At 58.3% G+C, this 20,992-nt stretch overlaps 1 protein-coding gene across 2 annotated transcripts in view; it reads right to left on the bottom strand.

Annotated features, from left to right (window-relative positions):
• SULT4A1 (sulfotransferase family 4A, member 1) overlaps window positions 1–20,992 on the bottom strand; it is a 33,243-nt gene that overhangs the window by 685 nt on the left and 11,566 nt on the right. Inside the window, exons 2-7 of one of the 2 annotated variants that reach the window (XM_012664237.1) lie at window positions 15,339–15,469; window positions 13,941–14,021; window positions 13,214–13,340; window positions 9,151–9,245; window positions 2,803–2,941; window positions 1,454–1,494 (exon numbers count right to left, since the gene is read on the bottom strand). In XM_012664237.1, coding sequence (XP_012519691.1) covers window positions 1,454–1,494; window positions 2,803–2,941; window positions 9,151–9,245; window positions 13,214–13,340; window positions 13,941–14,021; window positions 15,339–15,469 — 614 coding nt within the window. Of the gene's footprint in view, window positions 1–1,453; window positions 1,495–2,802; window positions 2,942–9,150; window positions 9,246–13,213; window positions 13,341–13,940; window positions 14,022–15,338; window positions 15,470–20,992 lie in introns of those variants that run through there. The other variant, XM_012664236.1, reaches the window with a different exon arrangement.

The raw sequence follows: 20,992 nt of genomic DNA, 5'->3' as shown, positions 1-20,992 counted from the left end.
AACAGAATTGGCTGTAGTCACTTGGGGTCGGGCCGGATACAGAACCAAAGCAAGCCTTGGAAATGGATCTGGAAGGTTCCAGATCTATTCCTGGACTCCTTTGAACTTGGCCTATGGGGGCAGGAAGGGCCATCTGAGCTACAGACCAGGTGGGTCCCATAACGTTTTTGACGCTACTAGATGTGGCAGAACATGAGCTGGGACCAACTTCCCTGAGTCTGGCAGTGCAGTGGGCCACAGCCACCTCCTGGTGCCACCTACGCATCCGGTGAGCCCGCACACACGAACCCACACCTGAGGCCCGCCAGGGAGACTCTACCTCTCGTTCACTGTGGAATCCCCAGCACCCAGAACGGCGCCTGGCACACAGTGGGTGTTTAATTAACATGCCCGAGAAGGAGCAGTGTCTGTCGAGTGAAGGCACTGCCCAGGCACCCTGTGGAGCGCTGGTCCCCACGACACCATCACTCACTCACGGCTCACCAGCTCCACCAAGGCGTCATTTGTTTCTGGAGAATTTGAGAAGGAACAAAAATCATCCAAAGGGCAGAAAATGTGGTGGCAAGTAGGAAGCCCTCTCGCCTGGGTCAAGGGGAAGATTTCAAGAAGCCTGCCCTTGCACACCTCGGGGAGGGAACTAGAGTGAGTGACAGCTGCAGCGCGGGCTGGCGTCAGACACCAGATGCAAACGTGCGCTGCAGCAGGAGTTCCCCGACTCAACGACGCAGCCGGCGGCTCTGCCGCAGGCCTGGTCAGAAAACCGGACGTTTTCCTGGCTGCTGCGCGGAGTGCTGAGCTGCAGACTAACGTGCAGGCGCCGGGCTACCGCACTGGTTTGTAAAGGCTCAGGAAACACGAGCGAGCGCTAAAATGGCAAGGGAAGCTGCTGATACCGTTTTCCTTGTTACCTACAAAACCTTAGGCTGGTCTGGTCCGACGGCAGTGTTGACCCTGAAGGTGTCCGGAGTGGGGGTTCCGAACACCCCACTTATGGGAGACCCAAGCCCTGGCTTCATGGGTTAAATGACCACTCGTTTAGGACTCTTTCTGCTGTCAGCATCTCTGAGACTAGAGCTCTGACTGATGGTCTCCAGCAAACAGCCTTCATTAGCTCTGTTATGACACTCGCCCTTGTCCTGCCGGGACCTCAAGTATGAAATTGCAACCCTGCAAATGCTCAGCTAAAATACCCAACACGACACGGTTTTCTCTTTGGTAATGAAAAATTATCTATCGGTGATGGAGAGGAAAAAAAACAAGAAAAATTGATACCTAAGGGACAAAATTAGAAGCTTCTAGACCAACCAAACTGATTTTTCCATGATTATTTTTCTCAGCTGAGAGCTCATCAAAGGAGTCACCCACCTGGTTTAGGTTTTGGAATCAAGACAATTTATGCTGTGACATGAATCAAATCTAAGCAATGCAGCTGGCTACTCGCGCCCCTGCATTCTCACCAACTCAAGGAGATCTTCTGAGCAAAGAGGCAATGTGCTAAAAGAAAACAAATCAAAGAACTGAAATAAAGCAAAACCAAGGTAAACAATGACAAAGCAAACACACGGGAAGGAGCATATGGGCGCGCAGCATGTTCTCGACACTTCTTCACCACACAAATGAACCAAAAGGGGTATTTTGGGGAAGGCCACATCCAAGGATAACAAAGCACAGCAAAGCAAAACTAAAAAACAGCAAATAAATTTTAAATAATAAATATTTGTGAAGATACAGCCAGGAAATAAACCACAAGATATTTTGGTTCAGTTAACTTCTTCCTGAAAGTGTCAACTGCTCTGCCTCTGTGCAGAAGACACTGTGCACTCGACCTTCAGAACAGCTGCTAGCCCTGACTGGCCCCACTCAGAGAGGCTCCAGGCCTGAGGTTAGAGCCCAGGTCTTCTTTCATCCACTCCAGGCGTTTCCCACGACATCTTCCACATGCCGCAGAAGATCCATCGGCATTTCTGAGCCCTCCTCTCCAACACTCTTGTCACCCAAGTAAGTTCCCAATCTACCAAGTGTTGGTGCAAGTCATACTTACCAAGAGGGGCCCTCTAGGGCTACGGCCACCACCCTGGGATTGGGGATTTAAAGCCTGAGCTCTCCACCATCAAGCAGTGTCAAGTGCCACTGTGCCCTTAAGGACAGGGAGAGCAGCCGCAGTGGACCCAGGGAAGACTCCCGCCTGGAATATTCCCCATCTCCCACTGCTTCACACCTACCAACTGTCACTTGCCACCAAGAGCAAACACCAGCATCCCTCCGTGCCGCTGGCCCAGCCTGTCCTGTCCACTCACACTGGCCTGCCCCGAGGCGGGGCTGCCCTAGTCTGCGCCGCTGCACCCAGAAGATGCCCAGTCAGCGTCTACTAGGTAAGAAAGGAAAATGGCATCTCCCCGCATGGGAGCCGTCTTCTGTCCACTTCGTTTAGCTCTCCCACGAGCCAGTTAAAGGCTAAGAAGTCCTCGCACTCTGAAATTTCACAGCACCAAACCCATCCCCTGCGTCTGCTCTGGGGGGCCTTTGATTTCAGGCCATCTGGGAAGGCCCTGCTTAAAAACATCCTGCTCACAAGCCTAAAACATGCCCAGCAGCCGCCCCTTTGAATTAAAACACTGCTTGGTGACATGCAAACTTCACTTCCTGAGCACCAGGCCATCGCGGGCACCAGCTTTCTGAGTACTGTCTCACCCAGCTAAGCACTGCTGAGAAAGGGGAGGAAACGGTCCAGAAAGCGGGGAGAACTCAGCCCCAGGCCCTGAGCAGGGGGTGCCTGGGCAGGAGGCGGGGAAGGGCACGTACCTCGGCCCACAGGCAGGGCCTCCGCGTTGCAGCACTGGTCCACCAGCTGGTGGCAGTGCTCGATCAGGGACTCCAGCTGGGCCTTGTCACAGGACACACCTAGGAATCTGGCCAGCTGCTCCACCATCGTCACCAGGTCCTGGAAGACAAGGGCAGACAGCAGAGCAGCCCATCAGAGGTGGCGCCTCATACTAGACATGACTCCAGGCTGGGCACATGCCAGGGACTTTTACCTGCTGCCTGCCTTCCTTACTGCTCTAAGCAAGGCCCACACCAGCCTTGTCTGGAAATAAAACTGAGAGGTCAAGAAATTTCCCAAGGGCACTCAGCTCTCTAGAGGCAGATCTGGATTTCAAACCTAGCCCTCGGGGAATTGGGAAGCAGACACAAGGTCTTAACAGAGCTGTGTTAAGTTTTAAACAGCAGCACAACATAAAAACGTACTTCAGAACCATGCAAAGAGCAAGACCTCGCTGGCTCTCTCTCCCACTTCCTGCCGCCCTGGAGATTAGGGAGGCCCCTCAGGTCCCTGGCTCCTTCAGGATGCCCGCTTGATCCGAGGCAAGATTCCGTGGGACGAACATTACTGACTCCGTTCCGCAAAGGCTGGTTTAAGAGTCAGCTCCTCCCTGATCCCCACGGCGCTGGCGCCAACTCTCATGGCGGCCTCCAAGGCAGCCCTGTGTGCAGGGCTTGATGCGGGTGGCTCAGTCACGCAAAAGGTATCAGAGAATCCGCAAAGGCATAAAAAGCTCGCTTCCACCAGCCCTGCCACTGAGCACTCTATTTAAGAGAAAAAGAGCAACAGAAAGATGAAAGAAAGCTGGCCCTCGAGCCACAGGAAGGACGCAATTACCCTAAACCCAGACTGCCAGAGTGGGCCAGCGTTCCCATCTCCGTCAGGACAGCCGTTCGCTGGTCTAACATCCACCTGGAGCAAGGGGCGTTTCTGCAGTCTGCAAACAGCTCACGTTCCAGGACAGCTCAGGGTCATGAGACCAAGCTCGGAATCAGGCCGCGTCCCAACTCGGCTAGCTTCGCACGACTCGCTTCATCTCCCTGAGCTTCGCTTTCTCCACCTGTTAACCAGGGTCGGTGGAACCCACCTTCGCGGGGCTCTAGCAAGAGGCCACACGCCACAGAACAGAGCTGGTGTGTCTAGGTCAGGTCCCAGCTGGCCACCCAGTCATCAGGGGCACCTCCCTGGTGACAGGGAGACCTCCCCGCAGGGTGACTGCAGGATGAAGTGGGACACTCTGCGGCACCTGGCACAGCAGCCTGGCCAGAGGCAGGCAGGAGGCTGAGACAGTGAGAAGGCAGGTAGGGGTGTGGGAAGCCGGTGGACACACAAGGCCAACCCGAGCCCAAGAACCGAGTATTATCAATAAACACCGAGAAGAGAACATGCTGGATCCATTCCACAGTCCTGGAGACTGACGGTGTCACTCAGGGCTAATTTTCTGGAGTAAGATGTAAACAATATGAATTTCTAAAAATGTAATTATAGTCACTTAATCTCCATTAAACAGCCCCTGGGCCATTACTGAGGTTTCTGAAAAAAAATAACCCAAGCCTTAGTATTAGAACTGTATTAGGAACGCCACTTAGTCAGACCATCCGGGGTAGCACACCGAGCCCCAGCGGGCCCTGGCAGCTGCATAGGCAGGGCCACCAGTCCGGCCTCTGACGGGCTCTGACCACGCTCACTGAGGTGCCCAGGAAGGCAGGGAAGAACGCACTTACCTTTAGGGGGTTGGGACAAAGGTGCGGGTGCTGACTGTAGAGTCCATGGTTTAATACTAAAATGACATTTTCAGTCCCTCATCACTGAATAGACTGAAGCTTCAGGAAGAACCTGCTGACCAGGCCCCTGCCCCCGCAAGTGTGTGCAGCTGGCCAGGCTGGGGGCTTGTCCTGTCACCTTCTCAGGTCGGAGCCCTCACCCGCCTGGGCCGTGCATGTCTCGCTGCCATGTCATAGACGCGTAAGGACCAGCGGACAGACGCACGCCCAGTGCCCCAGAAATCCCAGCCCTGGGCACAGGCCTCATAAGCGACTGCGGTGCACACCAGGACACGGGAACGTCTGCAGCAGCTTCGCTCACAGCTGCCTCCGGAGGTCAATGACCCGATGGGCACGCTGTATTCACAGCGCAAGGAAGTACCACCAAAAAAGGAAGCACGAACCTCCGCTACACACAGGTGGACGAGCCTCACGGGGGTGATGCTGAGCAGGAGCCCAGACACAGAGCACACGCCAGACTGGCACGCTTGGTGGGAGGCTCACAGCAGGCGACGCCACGCCACAAAGGGAGGATCACAGCGGCCGTGACCTCCAGGGAGCAGGGGTGTCAGCCAGGAGCAGCCAGGATGCTCTGGATCTGGGCGGCAGCTGCACTGATGTCACAGGTGAACAGGTGTCTACTTTACTGTAGGTGAGTTATACCTTCACAAACGAGCACGGAGAGCGACAGACCCTTCTTGTGTTTGCTGACTGTCAGGTGGGCCCTGGGCCAGGCCTGCGCGTGGACGATGCCCCACACAGTCCCACCAGCAACACAGGGAGGGAGTGCTGTTATCGCCCAAGTTTACGGGGGCTTGGAGCGGTCAGACTCTGGCCTGAGCAGCCAAGTCCAGAACCCAGGTCGATCCCCAGCAGCACGGAGGCCAGGGCCACCGGCTTCGCAGAGGCCAGCAGCAGGGCCAGGGTTCCGACTAGGCTTGGGCCACGCCCTCCTTTCCACCACACCGTCCTCGGTGCTGGAGCAGGGCCCCAAATGAGGCTCTGACTCAAGTCGTGTGGACGCGAGGTAGACAGCAGGTGGGAGGCCCAGATGGGAGTGGGAGCTCAGTCCATACTCTTCCCTGCCTCCTCCCTCCTCACTCCCAAAGTCCAGGCAAAAAGTGTCTCTTGCCTGTCCTGCCCTGACCACTGGACATCCCTCTGCCCGTGCTCCAGCCCCCAAGCCTTCCTGCCTCTTCCTGGACCAGGACCTCATCCAAATGTGTTACTTCAACCCCTTCCTCGCCTCCAGCCTTCTCCCAACACCTGGCAAACGCTCAAGGCTCTTTCATGGGGTACAAAGGAAAGAAATTCTGCGTTGAACCCGGGCTCCTCAAGCTACAAGCTACCTTGTGGCGACTTGGACAACACTGGCCTCTCCTCAATGCCCTGTCGACCAGCACTGGCACAGTGCCCCAAAGACCCCCAGATAAGGCAGTCCCAGGCGCCCTCTCCACACCTGCCTTCCTGGGCAGCACACAGCACTAGTGCCTCCGCCCCACCCTCGGCTTCACCGGGCTGCTCCCTCCAACTCTCCTTCCAGCCCACTGACTGTCCTGTCTCGGTCTCTGTCCTGCCTCAGGCTCTTGTTCCTCCAGTGGAGACTGGGACCGAAGGATCAGGGCGTGGCCTCTTGCACCGCTCCCTACACTCCTGGATCACTTACATGTTGCTGCCTAACAAACCACGCCAAACTCAGGGGCTAAACCACCCTCTGCTCACAGTTCTGCAATGTGGACTGGGCTCAGCTGGGAGGTTCCTCTGCTGGTCTCGCTGGGGTCCCTCATGGGGCTGCAGTCATCTGGCAGGACCCCCTGGGCCCAGAAGGTCCAAGATGACCTCGCCCATGTGTCTGGAAGTTAGCTAGGGCTGTCGGTGGGGCCCCTGTCCTCCCCACAGCTTCCCCAGCAGAACAGCCTGGGTGTCCTACAGGGTGGCAGTGGCATTCTGTGAGGACAAGCCCTGGGACACACGCGCCGACCCAGCTTCTGCCTGCAGCATGCTTGCCGCTGTCCCACTGGCCCCACATTCTCACAGCCCAGCCCAGTCGCTGTCGGAGGGGGCGTGTGGGGCATGGGTGCTGGGGGGCAGGGCTCCTGGGGGCTCCGGCGTGACAGGCATCACACCCTCATCACCAGGTACCTCTGAGCCCCCACTCAGACCCCTCCCTGAGCTCAAGGAGTCATCCGGCCATCCGCCCATGGGTGTCCCCGCTGAGTGTCCCACAGGGCCCTCAATCTCAACATCCAGACAGAGCCTGTTCCTCCTTCCATGTTTCCTACTGCATCTCTAGGATCAAATCCAAATTCTACGCCAGACCCTGCCTACCATCCTAATGTCACCTCTAGCCAAGTCCCTTCCCCTTGTCCTGTCCCAGTCCCTGCCATCACTAACCACCTAAACTCCTCCGAACACGACTGCAACACACACCTCTGCTCTGGCCAGAGTGGGGGTCAGGAAGGCAGGTCCCCTCAGTCTGCCTGGCACTGTGCTCCTCACACCGAAGAGCACACCCAACTCCTCCCAGCAGCCCGGGTGGCAGCGGCCCTCCCTGGGGGAGCCCCCAGAGGCAGTGGCTGGGGCACAGGCCAGGGCAGATGCCAGGCAGACCCTGCTCCAGCCGCACTGGCTGCGAGGCCCTGCACCGGCTCCTCCACTCCGGGTACCTCAGGTTTCTCGTGGCAAAAAGTTAGAGTAAGGTCCAAGTCAGTAAGAGAAGTAAAAGTTTCTACCTTGAAGGGCCATTCATTCATTCAACAAATATCTACTGGGAGCCTACTACGTGTCAGACGCTTATGTAAGTGCATGAGCCACACAGACAAAAACCCCACCCAAGAGAGTGGATTCCGGGAGGGGAGGCAGGAAAAAATGAAGACACAACAGCAGCACACGTTAGAGATACAACTGCTGGGGAAACGAAGCAGGAAAGGGAAGAGCTGGGGGCGGGGGGGGGGGGCAACTTTACGTGGAGGTCAGGGAAGGTCTCACGGGTAAGGCGGCACAGGAACAGGACCCGAAAGAAGTGAGGGAGTGGCCTACGTGGCCGTCTGAGGGACGAACGTGCCAGATGGGGCAGAGCAAATGTGATGGAAGCTTCCGGGCAGGTTCAAGGAACAGCAAGGAAGTCAGTGCCAGTGAGACACACGGGAACCCACGGGCCGTTGTCAGGTCTGACGTTAGCCAGAGTGACACGGGCACCGAGGAGGGACATGAGTTAACTCAAGTTTTAGCAGGAGGCTAGGGACGAAGCAGGGGGCCACTGAGGAGTACACTGCAATAACTCAGGCTGGAGACGACCCTGACTCGGGCCGGGGCACGGGCGGGACGGGGAGAAGTGGTCAGGCGAGGGATACGATTTGAAGGTAGAACCTTCCAGGTCAAAAGGACCTGGAAGAGAGATGCAGGGTGTGAACGAGAGACGACAAGATGTTGTGCCTGAGCAACGCGGCAGGTGGAACTAGCCGCCGTGAGCCAGGTGGGCGAACAGCAGAGGACCTGCGGGGCGCGCTGCAGAGCCTGGCGTGGGCGGTTAGCTCTGCGTCCACCAGCCGTCCCTGGAGATGCGTGTGTGGCAGGCGCACAGCTGGCCTGGCGGTCAGCGCAGCCGTGGTGTTCCAGGCTGCATCGAATGCTGCTAGGAGGCCAGGTGGGAGAAGACCCCAGCACCCATCGCTGGCTTCGGCAGCGTGAGGTCACAGGGACCCTGACACAGCGACCTGGGGAGGGCGGCATGAGGAGGAGGCAGACAAGGGCAGACGGGCCTTCAGGGCTGCTGTGAGTACAGCCCAGGCCAGAAAGACACCGCCGGGGCAGAGGGGTCAGGGCAAGGTCTGCTTCTCATCTGTTAAGAAAAGGGAAATAGTGTTTCTTTCTCGCTGGTGCAGACCCCGCCCGGCAGATGTGGCGTTCTGAGAACTCCATGTCTAACGTGTATCAAAGTACTTCCTACAGCACGTGGCACGTGGTGAGAGCATCGTCCCCTTAGAAGTGCTCAGGATGGTGGAGGTGACACATCAGCCTCCCCTCCGGACAAGCGCTGGGTACGCAGGCCAGGCGGGCCTGCCCCACATCTCCGTCCCCCCATCCGGGGCACGCAGAGGCAAGGCAGTGCGCAGGCAAACCCGCAGGCCGGGTCAGCAGCGTAAGAGCTGCGCTTCTAAGGCAAATGGGCTGAGAGACAAGAAATTCGGACTCTGCCATCCCAGTGCTTTGCCCCCCAACTGGTCACCGATGGAGAGGGTGTTGGCGGCTGCAGGTGAGTCTGGCGGCTGCTCTACTTCTACTGTTAAGGCAGGAAACGCATGACGGGGCCTTCTGCAGCACTACATCAAGTGACCCAACCCAGAGACTGCCCTTGGGAACAGGGGAGGGCAGGGGCCAGATATGGGCTGGAGGACCAACCACTGCCCTGGGAGACCTGGGAGGGGCTGATGCCCACTGCGGTCTCCGTGGGGTGAGCAGGCTCTGGGCAGCCTCAGCACGCCCTCCGTGAAGGGCTCCTGCATCAGGAGCTGCCAGGCCAAGGCCACTGCACCCCCGTGACACGCCACCTCCCAGGGCACTCACCCGGTGCATGTCTTCGTACTTGAGGAAAAGCACATTCGAGTCCATGCGGTGCTCCCAGAATTCCTGCACGTGCTCAAACCAGGAGCCATAGCCCACTGTGGAGACAGGAGACGTGGTGAGCCACACAGCTGGGGAGGAGAGACACGCACACAGGGGCCGCCCTTGCCTCCCATGGGGCTCTCCTCCTGCTGCCGGACAGCCATGACAAGGACACCGTGATGCCCACAGACAAACCTGGCAGAGTACCCTAAGCCCCTCACGTTCTGAGCAAGCCTCTCCTGCCGACAGCCTGCGCCCTCTGCCCCTCCACACCTTCTGGGGACACCTGGAAGACCTGACCGTTGGGGCGAAGGCCTCTGGGAAGGCGGTATCCACAGCAGATCTCAGCAGGACCCATTACTTTATCACCAGGAAGAGGACAAAGCCCAGAGGAACTGGGACAAAGAGCTGCTGGTGGGGGTCGGGTGGGTGTGGGAGGCTGGAAGACAGACCCATACATGGGTTCCTGCCAGGCAAGGGGGCCACAGGCAACATCCTCAGTAAATCCAGGAATTCTCAACGATACCCTGAGCGTCAACAGAGGTAGGGAGCCCCGGCCCGACACCCGGGAGGTCAGAGCTCCCGCACCCACACCGCAGCCCGCCTTTCCAGCGCTGCCGCGGGCCCTGGCCTGGGGTGGGGGCACACAGGCCGGTGAGTGACAAACTCACCCACGTATCCAGCCCGCTCTGCAGTGCTCCTTGTAAAGACTATCGATTCTCACCCTGTGTTCACAAGGACGTGCCCATCACTGCGACAGTTTCTTCCAAGGCGACCCGGTATGACACAGAGGGGCAGGCCTCAGGGAAGGACAACCATGCAGTGGTGGGACCCTGACCCCACTGAGCAGCGGGAGGTGGGCTTGGCTGGGTAAGAGGTGATGGCCGGTATGGGGTCCTCTGAGGTTCCCCCAGCTGGGCCCTGACCACCAGGCCTCCTACAGGTGCTCCACTGCCAGGAGCCACCCCGCGCCCCACAGGCCCTCTGCTCCTTCCTGGACACCGGGGAGAAGATGTGCAGACACACAGGGCCAACCTGTAAACACGCATCTAAGCCAGCCTTCTCCCTTTACAGAGGGAAAAGCGAAGTGTTGGAGAAGGGAAGAGACACGTCCAAGTGACCACTAGGTCAGTAATCATGGGAGCCTGGACAGGGAAGGCCAGGTCGCCTGGCAGAAGGAAGAGTCGAATAGCCCTATGGAAATGGAAGGGAAAGAAAAATCCCTCCTCCTTCCAGGGGACGATGGATGAAGACGTCCCAAACAGAGCCCACTGCCCACCCAAGGGACACAGGGTACACAGGGAAACTGAGTCAGGACTTTGGAAGAAGATCTCGTGCTGACAGGGAGGGCAAGTGCACCGAGTCCCGGTGCGGCAGAGCGGACGGGAACGTGGCACAGGTGGGTGAGAGTCGAGTCTGCCTCTGGAATGCCTCTCGCCTGGGGGCACGGGGGATGCCAGGTCCTTCCAGCCTGTCCCCACCCTGCCTCTCTCTGCGCTGAAGAAGTAAGTCGAATGATGCAACTGGAATGCTTGGAAAGAACAGAACATCACTGTCCGTACCAGAAAGGACCCTGCCGACAGCCCATGTCCTCCACGTGGCACATATCATGGGGGCCTGTCACGGGGCGTCCTCCACACTGCACGTGTCGCGGGGGCCCCTCACAGGGCGTCCTCCACACCGCAGGTGTCACGGGGGCCCGTCACGAGGCGTCCTCCGCACTGCACGTGTCGCGGGGGCCCATCATGGGGCGTCCTCCACACTGCAGGTGTCACGGGGGCCCGTCACGGGGCGTCCTCCACACTGCAGGTGTCGCGGGGGGCCCGTCACGGGGCGTCCTCCACACTGCAGGTGTCGCGGGGGGCGGGCATCCTCCACACTGCAGGTGTCGCGGGGGGCCCGTCACGGGGCGTCCTCCACACTGCAGGTGTCGCGGGGGGGCCCGTCACGGGGCGTCCTCCACACTGTGCCTATCACAGGGAGTCTGTTTATACAGCACCCTCCATACTGCCCTTGTCACCTGCCGGGGGGCCTGTGGCTATCCCCCTCATTGGAGCGCTTGGGTCACAACGTCCCTCTGTGCAGGTACTTCTGGCCACACTATGCTAGGACCTCCAACCTCAATCCATAGGAATGGGGTCCTGGCGGTGCATCTTATGCGTATCAGTTTCCAGCTTCTTTAGACCCTCGGGCAGAGAAGAAAAGCCTCCTGCAGTCCCAGGATTTGTGCACTGGCTGGGGTCACCAAGGGACTGGAGATGCGTAGAACGTGGGGAAGCTGAGTGGACACGTCAATGGGCGTCTGGCAGGACCAAGGCAAGTGTGTGCAGCCTTGCACTTGGCGGAGGGCAGGGTCTGTGACCTTGAGCACCTTCAGTGGCCTATAGAGCAGGGCAAGTTTTAACTGCCCTGGCCTGAGAAAGCAGCATGAGCTCTACTCCATACGGTGGACTGAATTTGACAGCCTCATGCTATTTATGGTGGCTTGTCCCCAAGCTTCTGTAGAGATGCCAGTACATGCTGGGCCTTAAGAAAATGGCTTTGGGGCCGGGCGCGGTGGCTCACACCTATAATCCTAGCACTCTGGGAGGCCAAGGTGGGAGGATCTCTTGAGCTCATGAGTTGGAGGCTGCAGTGAGCTATGATGATGCCACTGCATTCTACCCAGGGTGACAGAGTGAGACTCTGTCTCAAAGAAAAAAAATGGCTTTGTAACCACGTGAGCGGGTTGAACCAAATGCCTGGCAGACCACAAGGGGATGTTCCAGATGGCATCTGGCTGCAGGGGAAGGAGGCTGGACAGAGGGCCTGTGGGTGGCCTCCTGCCCCCTGCAGGCAGGCTACTGCTTAAGCAGGCGTCGTCAGAGCAGAGAGTTAACGGAGGGGAATAGAGAACCACTCCCGGACTTTCAGGCCTTTGTGGATTTTTAAATTGCAAGCAACTACATCTGCATGTGCTACAGCGCACTAACGAGGATCTTGTCTTCAGCTAGGACTACAGAGGAGGCTCCAGTTCAACTGCTCTAAGTTCCACTTAAATTTGGGGGCATTATATTCCTGGATTTCCGTTATATGTTTCATCCTAATATTGTCACATAATCTCCCTGCAGAACCCGATCAACCACACTGAACAATGTGGCTGAACATTACTTTAGTTGGAAAATAAAATAGAAAGTGTATTTTCAGATCTGGGTGAGTAACAGTCTCTGTACAGATTTAACTGAAGTACAGATGTGGCCCAGTTCAAAGCCCTTCTGGCTGCAAACCTGACGCTGCCCACGTCCCCTCCCAGGACGTCCAAGTCTGTGGCTGGCAGTGGGAAGCCCTTGGGAAGGCGGGAACAGCACTGGACTCAGTAGCCGCTGCCATCGCTCCCCAGGGGCTCAGGCAGCCCAGCAGCGGGGAGAGCAAGGGCTGGGAGGGAGAGGGGCTGGCTCCCCCCGTCCTAAGGTCCCTCCTTCTGAGAGCAGTGCAGGGTGGGACCAAGCTCACCCCTCCCTGGGGAGCCAGAGAAGCATCCAGCACTCCTGGCTCAGCTGCCCCTCCCCCTGGGGGAATACACTTTCTGGACAGGGCACTGCCCCCGAAGTGTGCCCTGCCCCAGCCACCTGCCTGTCCCTTAAGTTCAGCCAAAGGCTCAGGTCAGGCTGTCACACCTGGCTACAGCCTCTACTCCAGCAGTGACATCTGGGCCTCCGCTTTTACTGTTTTCATTCTCTCCGTGTTCAAAACCCAGGCAGGAAGGAGGGATGTTTTCACTGGGGAACATCTCAGACACCCCAGCCATGCTGCGTAAGAAGGGCTCTGGAGTTAGATGGATCCACTCTGCCATACACAGCTCTGTTTGCGGACAAGTTCATGGTGCTCGGGCCCTCAGTGTCTCCAACTGCAAAGTTGAACATGGGTCTAACTTGTGCAGTCACTGTTGGAACTGGAGGCCATGTAGGGGAAGCACCCGGCACCTGCAGGGCCCTTCACAGCTGACCGTTGCCATTGTAACAACCGCCCAGGCTGCAACACTCACACTTATCGTTCATAAACCTCCGGCAGAATTCTTGGAAAGTGCCTCGGTAGCTCATGGTCCGCAGGGAGCGGTGGAACTGGTAATAGGACACCACCAGATCCTTGGGGTTTCGAGCCATGTAGATGACCTGTGAACACAGGAACGGGTGAGTCAACCTCGCCTTCCCTCTCGGGCAGGGGGCTGCTGCCCTGTGCAAGTTCAACCAACTACAACGTGCTTTTCGTGCATTATCCAACATCAAGTTCAGACCCACGTGCATGGCTGCCGCGTGCTTTCACGCTGTTACTCTCCCAGCAGAGATGTGCTCTCGCTCATACCACAGTGTCTGCCAGGATGCCTACCTGAGTCTGTTATGCTTTTGTCTTCTAGTACTACTTTAAAATCAGGAGAAGACAGAAAGTCATGACCCAGGGGATGAGAACCACAGGCCTCATGAACTTGGAGCTGAGAAAGCCAGGACAGTCAGGTACAGAAAGCAGCAGGGAGCCCCCCCCGACCCCCAGCAGGCACCACTAGGTTTGGGCTGGCCTCGGTTGCGCTCAACTGTGAGGGAAAACCAACGTGGAAAACTTGAGTAAAATGCTGGAAACACTTGACGCAAGACAGCCTCTGAAAGGAGCTTCGCGTGTGTGAGTTCCCTGGGAAGAGAGCCCCCTAGGCCAGGTGAGAGTCGCACACCTGCACTGGAGGTGCTTCATGGGAGGGAGGAGGAGAGGTGGCTGCTTACCTTGGAGTCCCCATTGTGGAGGTCAGAGGGCAGGAAGCGGTAGGGCAGGTGGCTCTTGATGAGGCGGGGGGATGTCAGTTCCTGCATGGGGAGGGAGACGGGGTCCGAGGGAGGGGAGGGGCCAGAGGGGACAGGGGCAGGGTCGGAAGGAGGTGGGGTAGGAGGCAAAGAAGGAAAGGCTGTCATTCCACGGCCCGCTCTCAGACAGAGGGTCTCGGACCCAGGCGGGACCCAGCACATCACCTAAGATGAATGTCTGAGACAGGATCACCTTCTGGGCTGGACCCTGGGGATACAGACGAGGGTCCCTGTCCTCAGCCTAAGGAGTCCACCAGTTGCAGCCCCAGGGGTCTGCTCAGAGGACCGGGAAGTCACTGACCAAGAGGCGCTCCACCTAGGAGGGGCTCTAAGACCAGCCAGGAGGGGCCGCAGAGGCAGCGGCACGGCAGACACTGCTGGATCAGCACAGCAGTCCAGCCTCACGCTATCGCTGCTTCCACCTGCCCCTCGCACCCCCCGGTCAGCAGCCAGGGTGACCCTGAAAACCGCGGTCGGCTCCACACTTTCTGCTCAGAGCCGGCCCCGGCGCCCACAGCACCCCCGCTGCACCGCAACCCCGAGGCCTTCCCGCTGCTCCAGGACAAGCCAGGACCCTCGGGCCAAGGGTCCCTCTGCTCCTCTCTCTCTCAGCGCCTGGCACACGGTGGGCCCTCGGCACAGTCGTACTGAGCAACTCCCCAGGGATTTCTCGTGGGCGGGGGGCGCCAGGCAGCTTCACGGACACCAGAGGGTGGGTACAGGCGGGGGCCGGCTCACACGGACCCTGGACTTGTGGAGAGCCACACAGGAGCCTCTGCCGTAGCACTCGGGGTGGGGACACACTCAGAGCTGTGCTCCGAGTGCTCGGCTGGCGGGAGAGCGGAGGCTGCGGTGTGGTCCGCGCGGGGAGTGAGGCCTCAACTACGGGGTCGGCGCGGGTGGAGCAAGCACGCAGCCAAGCTGCAGGGGCAGGGTGGGTGAGACTCGGGTGATATTTCATTCTTAAAACACCAAGTATCTGACGCAAAGGCATCCTGCCCAGCTGCCCCCGCAGATGGGGGAGCCCAGGGTAAGCGAGGGGAGACCCAGAGCCTCTGCCCACTGGTGGTCCCTCACCCGTGCCCCCCCAGGCACCTACTTCCTTTCCACTGGCCGACTCCCCCACACTGATGTGTCACCACACCCTGGCCAGATCCCAGGGCTGCTGGCCACAGCTCAGGCCTGTCACTTTCTCCCGGCTATGTGCTCTCCCCCCACCCGCAGAGCCCCAAATCCCCTCAGGAGCAGCTGTCATACGTCAAGGTGTGACTGCAGAAACGCCCGAGGGGTGAGGGCAGGTGCCGCGGGCCCAGAGAGTACCTTGATGATGTCCAGGCCCGGCTGCGGATACTCCAGAACCGGGAGCTGCTCGTCGATGTTCATCAGGCCAATCTCGTCAGGGTCGGCACCCTGGCTCACCAAGTAGACCACCTCCTGCAGGAGGCTCGTGCCTGGGGGGACACCATGGGGAGGGGTGCTCAGAGGATGCCCCGGGGCCCAGCCCTGCCCTCAGTTCAACACCCACCACCCAGAAAGGGGCTGAAGGGCCCCGGCTGCGGCCCACATCAGGGGCAAGAGCAGTGGACCAGGCCAGGGTCTCAGCCTGTACCCCCGCCGGGGCCCACGCACAGGTCAGCTCTTCTCTTGAGGGCATCTGGAGTGACCAGGACCCCAGGCCTGCTACACCATGACTCTAGCCCTGAGGCCTCCAGAAGCTGAACTTTCCAGTTACACAGGAGTGGTCGGGGTCAGGGGAATGACTCTCTCACTGGCCAATTAATTATTCGCAATGGAGCTATGTCTGCCCAGGGTCTGCTAGAGCTGAACGTAAGTATGGCCCGTGATCCAAGAAATCTCCCCCTAGTATACACCCAAGGGAAACCAGTGCTTGTCTACCTAGACATGGTCTAGAATAGTCGGGGCCACATCACTTATGAAACAGCCAAAACTTGGAAACACCTGTCCATCAACAACAGAATGAACACACCTGGTAATCACACAAGGGGATACCACACAGCAAAAAGAGCGAACCACTGCCACGGCGCACGCTGAATCCCGCAAACAGCGTTGAGCAAAGCGAGCCGACGCCAGGGGCTCTCTGTCCTGCGATTCCCTACGTTTCCATTCCCACGCGGTTCCGGAACAGGCAAAACCAAGCTACGGAGACGGAGGTGAGAAGAGTGGTCATCTAGGAAGGTTACTGACCCAGAGAAGACACAAAGGAGATTCCGGGGTACAGAATCATTAACTTGGCCTGGTGGGAAGTCCACGGAAGTTATGCTGGACATCGTGACATATACACTGGTTTTTGTCCGCGGTTCCTGGCTCACGACTCCCCTGGCCCTTGTTACAGCCTCTTGTTATAATGTTGGGACACTTTAGGTCTCAGAAGCAGCCTCAGGCAACAGCATCTCTCTCCTGCCCTCCTTTCACCTGCTCCTTTTTCTGCCCAGGGCAGGCCATAGAAACTGAATGTGGACTCTGATCTTGCCCCGCCTTTGGCTTGGAGCTGGCCATAAAGAAATTCTCTGACCCATTTTGTCTGGCTGTAGGTAAAAGACCCCATTTCAGAAGGGGCGCTGCCCCACGCCCCGGAGGAAGGAATGCTGCCCAGGGAGGCCTGGCCGGGTGTCCCCCTCAGTCTGTTAGTGTTAGATCAGACCCTTTCTGTCCAATCTCGTTTCTACACGGTCGTCCCTGCTTCGGTCATGCCTACCCAAGGAAGTCTCCAGAAAGGGCCCAAGAGGACAGGGCTCAGAGAGCTTCCGGGGAGCTGAACACGTGGGGGTTCCTGGAGGGTGGTGCCCCCAGGGAGGGCACGGGAGCTCCGCGTCCCTTCCCCACACTTCGCCCTGCACAGCTTGTCACCTGCACCCACCAGTGAACACAAGCTATTTCCCTGAGTTCTAGCAAACGGATCAAACTCAAAGAGGGAGTCGTGGGAACCCCAACTTGAAGCCAGTTGGTCAGAATTCGGGAGGCCTGGACTTTTGACTGGTGTCCGGTGGCAGGGGCAGTCTTGGGGACTGAGCCCGCCGCCTGTGGGGTCTGACGCGACCTCCAGGTAGACAGCGTCAGAACTGGATTGGACTGGAGGACGCCCAGCTGGTGTCCGCTGCAGACTGATGGCCTGCTTGCTGGCGGGAGACAGCCCCACACAGCTGGCCCCAGGAGTCCAGAGAAAGACTGACTCCCCTTCCAGAAGACAGAGGCAATGCCCCTTCCCTCTTCACAGGGCAGCGGGCATCAAAGGACATGAGGAGCGGGAGGGCCTCGTAGCAGCTGCTCAGGGCCAGAGGCTCAACAGAACAAGGGTCGACTCTGAGCCCTGAAACCATGACGGGGCCCCACCAGCTGGGACTGCTCACCCGTAGGGACATACCACAGTCTCACGGCAAACTGGGTGACCCTCATCCACAGCACGGGACGGGAGCCCTTCTGACACCTTCTGCTAAAGCCACGCACAGGGTGACAGGCAGAGCGTTACCCAGGCTAACACCCTGGGGCAGCTCACGCACAAGGCATCGCGGGGGCCCCTCTGAGGGGCTTATAAGCATGTCCTGTTACTGACAAGGAAACAAAGCGCAGGGTTGACGGCCCAGAGCTGGTGGGGGAGCCACACCTGGAGTGGAGTCCCACCTCCCGGCATGCCCAGGAGGAGCTGGGCAGGAGCGAAGGGCGAAGGAGTCCTGGTGAGGCCGTCATGCTGCTGCAGGACAGATGGGGGCACCGTGGCTGCCACCAGGCCAGGACCCCTGGACAGGAGCAGGTGAGAGCACTTCGCCGCTGCGGAGGAGGGGAGCATGGGAGAGAAGCGGCTCTACAGCTGGAAGCCAGCCTGACGCCCAGATCCAGCCTGAGGGGGAGAAGGGCCAGACGTTCAAAGCGGAGCCAGCATGGGCCACCTCGCTGGCCAGTGACACAAGAACGCGCAGCCCTGCTGGAGTTCAAGGAGGTCGGATGCGATAATTCCCGTATGCTGAAATCACTCCTGAGTGGCAAAGAGGCCACTACTCCCCCCGGTGGCAGGCAGCACACTCCGACACCAAGGGAAGCCACTGGTGCTCTGGGTGGAACGTCCCAGGAGCCTGGGCACGGCCTGTCTCAGTGCCAGGCATGGAGCCCATCGAAATTCCCACCAGAACTCCGGGAAGAACAATCAGAACGGGGCCGGAACCAGCCGGATCCTGGGGCTGAAACCCTTGGATTTTCATTCCTGTCATTCACCAAAGTCACACAGGTGCCTGCTCAAAGAGTCACTCAGTTCTCTCCTCCCCAGTCCCACTCTCCAGAAGCAAACCCTTGGTTGACTCTTTTTACCCTCAAATTTTCAAATAATGCGCTGACATCACTGCTTCATGACCTGTTCATTTTAGATGGGCTGCTGACTTTCGACTAAGGAACATGAGGACCGAGCCAAGTTCCTGCACACACGAGCTGCCCTCCTCCCGATACAGCCGCAGCACGATTCTGAATCTAATTCCGTGTTTAATTCGGTGTTTCATGCAAGGCGCACCATGCAGTGATCACACTGCCTTTCTGGTACAGTATTTTGTTTTTCCTAGAGATGACTGCCTTTGTTTGCCTACTTCGTCTTCTATGTAGCTGTTAATAATCCTTCTGCAACTCTGTAACAAACCCTCTCGCCATGGCCAGGGACAGGCGGGTGTTCACTGCTTGGGGACACGTCCCTGCCCCTCTGCTCACCCTCCCCCGCTGGGTGAGCTGCCCCGGCCAGCGCTGCACCTGCATGGGGCCTTCCCGGGACCTGCCCCAGCTGGGACGCACTAGGTCCTTCACCCGCATCCCCCACACTGCTGGTGCCGCCAGCTGCTTCCTGGGCGTGTGAGACCAGCAGGACACAAGGTCCATCTCCACCCCCGTGGGACAAGCCATTTGGCTGAGTATAGAACCCAGGCTGGAGGGCGCCCTCCCTCAGAATGGGAAAGTGCCTCCTGCCTCCTCGCCGCTGGCGCTTCCCCAGATTCTCAAGTCCCCAGTCCCTTAAACATGGCCTGTCTCTCTCTGGGAGCTCTGAGACCTCGCCTGCCCCTCTGTGGTGGAAGTTCAAACACTGTGCTTTGTGCGGTCCTTTACTCGCTCAGTGCCAGACGCTTTCGGGGGTAGCTTCTATTTAGCTCTCGTCTCGCTTCTGAAAATTCAGGTTTCAATACTTCTCTCTCTTCCATCCTCTGTTCTCTTCCTGGAACGCTAAGATTAATCTGTTTTCCTTCTCTTTTTGCTCCCATGTGTCATCACTTTGAAAAAGTTTTTATCCCACCTCCTGGGATATTTCCCCAGCTCGACTGCCCAGACCTTACAGCTGAGTGTTTTCGGTTTCAACTGCCACCTCTTTCATCCCCAAGAGCTTTCCACGATCTCTCCTGACTCCTTTCTCTACTGCTGCTTTCTTTAGTGGAGGCCACACGTGACTTGACTCTTGGGGACATTCTGAGAGGAAGTGGTGTGATCTGGGGTTTCCTTGCTCCCTGCATTGTCTGTGACTTCCCAGAGTTCCTTTCTCTGCGTTTGCTTTGGTTTCGCAGGTCTCCACCCATCCTGCCGGAGACCCGCTACCCGGTGGCCTTGAGTTCACTCACAGGTGAGGAGAGCTGGGAGCAGCCCTGGGGGGCTGGAGTAGTCCAGCCTTGGGGCTTTCAAAGGTGAGGACCCTTCACTTAATGGGACATTCCATAAATAGTTACAGGTCTCTTCTTCGAGGTCAATTTCTCCAGAGAGGTTGTCTCCAACCTCCAGCCTGGGGGCAGGAGCCAGGGCGCGGGCTTCCTGGGAGCCAAGGAGACGGGGCAGGGACGCCCACCTTCCGAGTGTGCGGCCTTCAGCTGTGCACAGCATTCCCCACACCCACGCCTCCTTGATCATGGCCCCAAAGAAGAAACCTGTCTCTGTGACAGCCTGCTTTCGATCCCCACCATCACGGCTGCCACCTCGCCCGATTCCTGGAGCTGTCGCTGGAATCAGTTCCTGCCCCGCCGCCCTCTCTGGCGCAGGCATTTAGGTTTCCCGCCTGCTGAGTCAGCCAACCTCAGCCCTGTGTGCTCTGCCCAACCACTAACGTGCAGTGTCTCCCTCGCCTGCTCCCGGGGTTCAGAGCATGCTATCCCTTTACTGTCACTTCAGTGAGGTTTTAAGAGTCTGCTTCAAGAGGAAGCAGACTGGGTGTTCAATCTGTCCCACTGAATCTCAGGCGCGCGCGCGCACACACACACACACACACACACACACACACACACACACACACGGTTCTGAAGCCTCAGGAAATCCATAGGTTATAGTCAGAATCTTCCAGGTCCCTCAGAAACTGCAACAGCTGGATTTTGAAGCAGCGACCCAGCTCAGCCGGACCGACAGTCTGGGCGGAAACTGCTACCCCAACAGAGGCTGAGAATGCTCCCAGGACACGCTGCTCCCCTCAGCAAGGAAAAGGTGACTGCCTCTTGTTAGGCTCCCTGTCCTAGAGCAGCCCCACACATTGCCTCTCAGCTCTAGAAAAAACCCTGGATACAGAGGAGGGCGCAGAAGCTCACAGAGGAAAAGCGGCGTCCCTGCTCACCTGCGGCGACAGGTCGGGGAAACCCAGCTCACAGCCCCGGCCCAGGCCCGCCCTGGCCCACAAGAGGAGCCCAGCTCAGCCCAGCGACAGCCAAGGAAGAGCACACTGAGCCCCGGGCAGCGTAACAGGAACTCACGGATGATTTCTGTGATTCTCACAAACCCGTGCAGCTTCCGTTACTATCTCACTTCGCACGCGGAGAAAGAGGCTCAGCGACGAACTGCCCGAGCCACGAAAGCTAGCGGGCTGCGGACCCAGCAGGAGACTTTGTCTGGCTCTGGAACCAGAGTGCTTTGCACACACATCACACACAGACGCAAATATGCATACGCACACACACACAGCACGTACATAGACACACATCACACACAGACACAAATACATACACACAGCACATACA

This window comes from Propithecus coquereli, unplaced genomic scaffold (assembly GCF_000956105.1).
Source record: "Propithecus coquereli isolate 6110/MARCELLA unplaced genomic scaffold, Pcoq_1.0 Scaffold876, whole genome shotgun sequence".
In the NCBI taxonomy this organism is placed as follows: Eukaryota; Metazoa; Chordata; class Mammalia; order Primates; family Indriidae; genus Propithecus; species Propithecus coquereli.
This window is presented reverse-complemented; position numbering and strand designations above follow the sequence as displayed.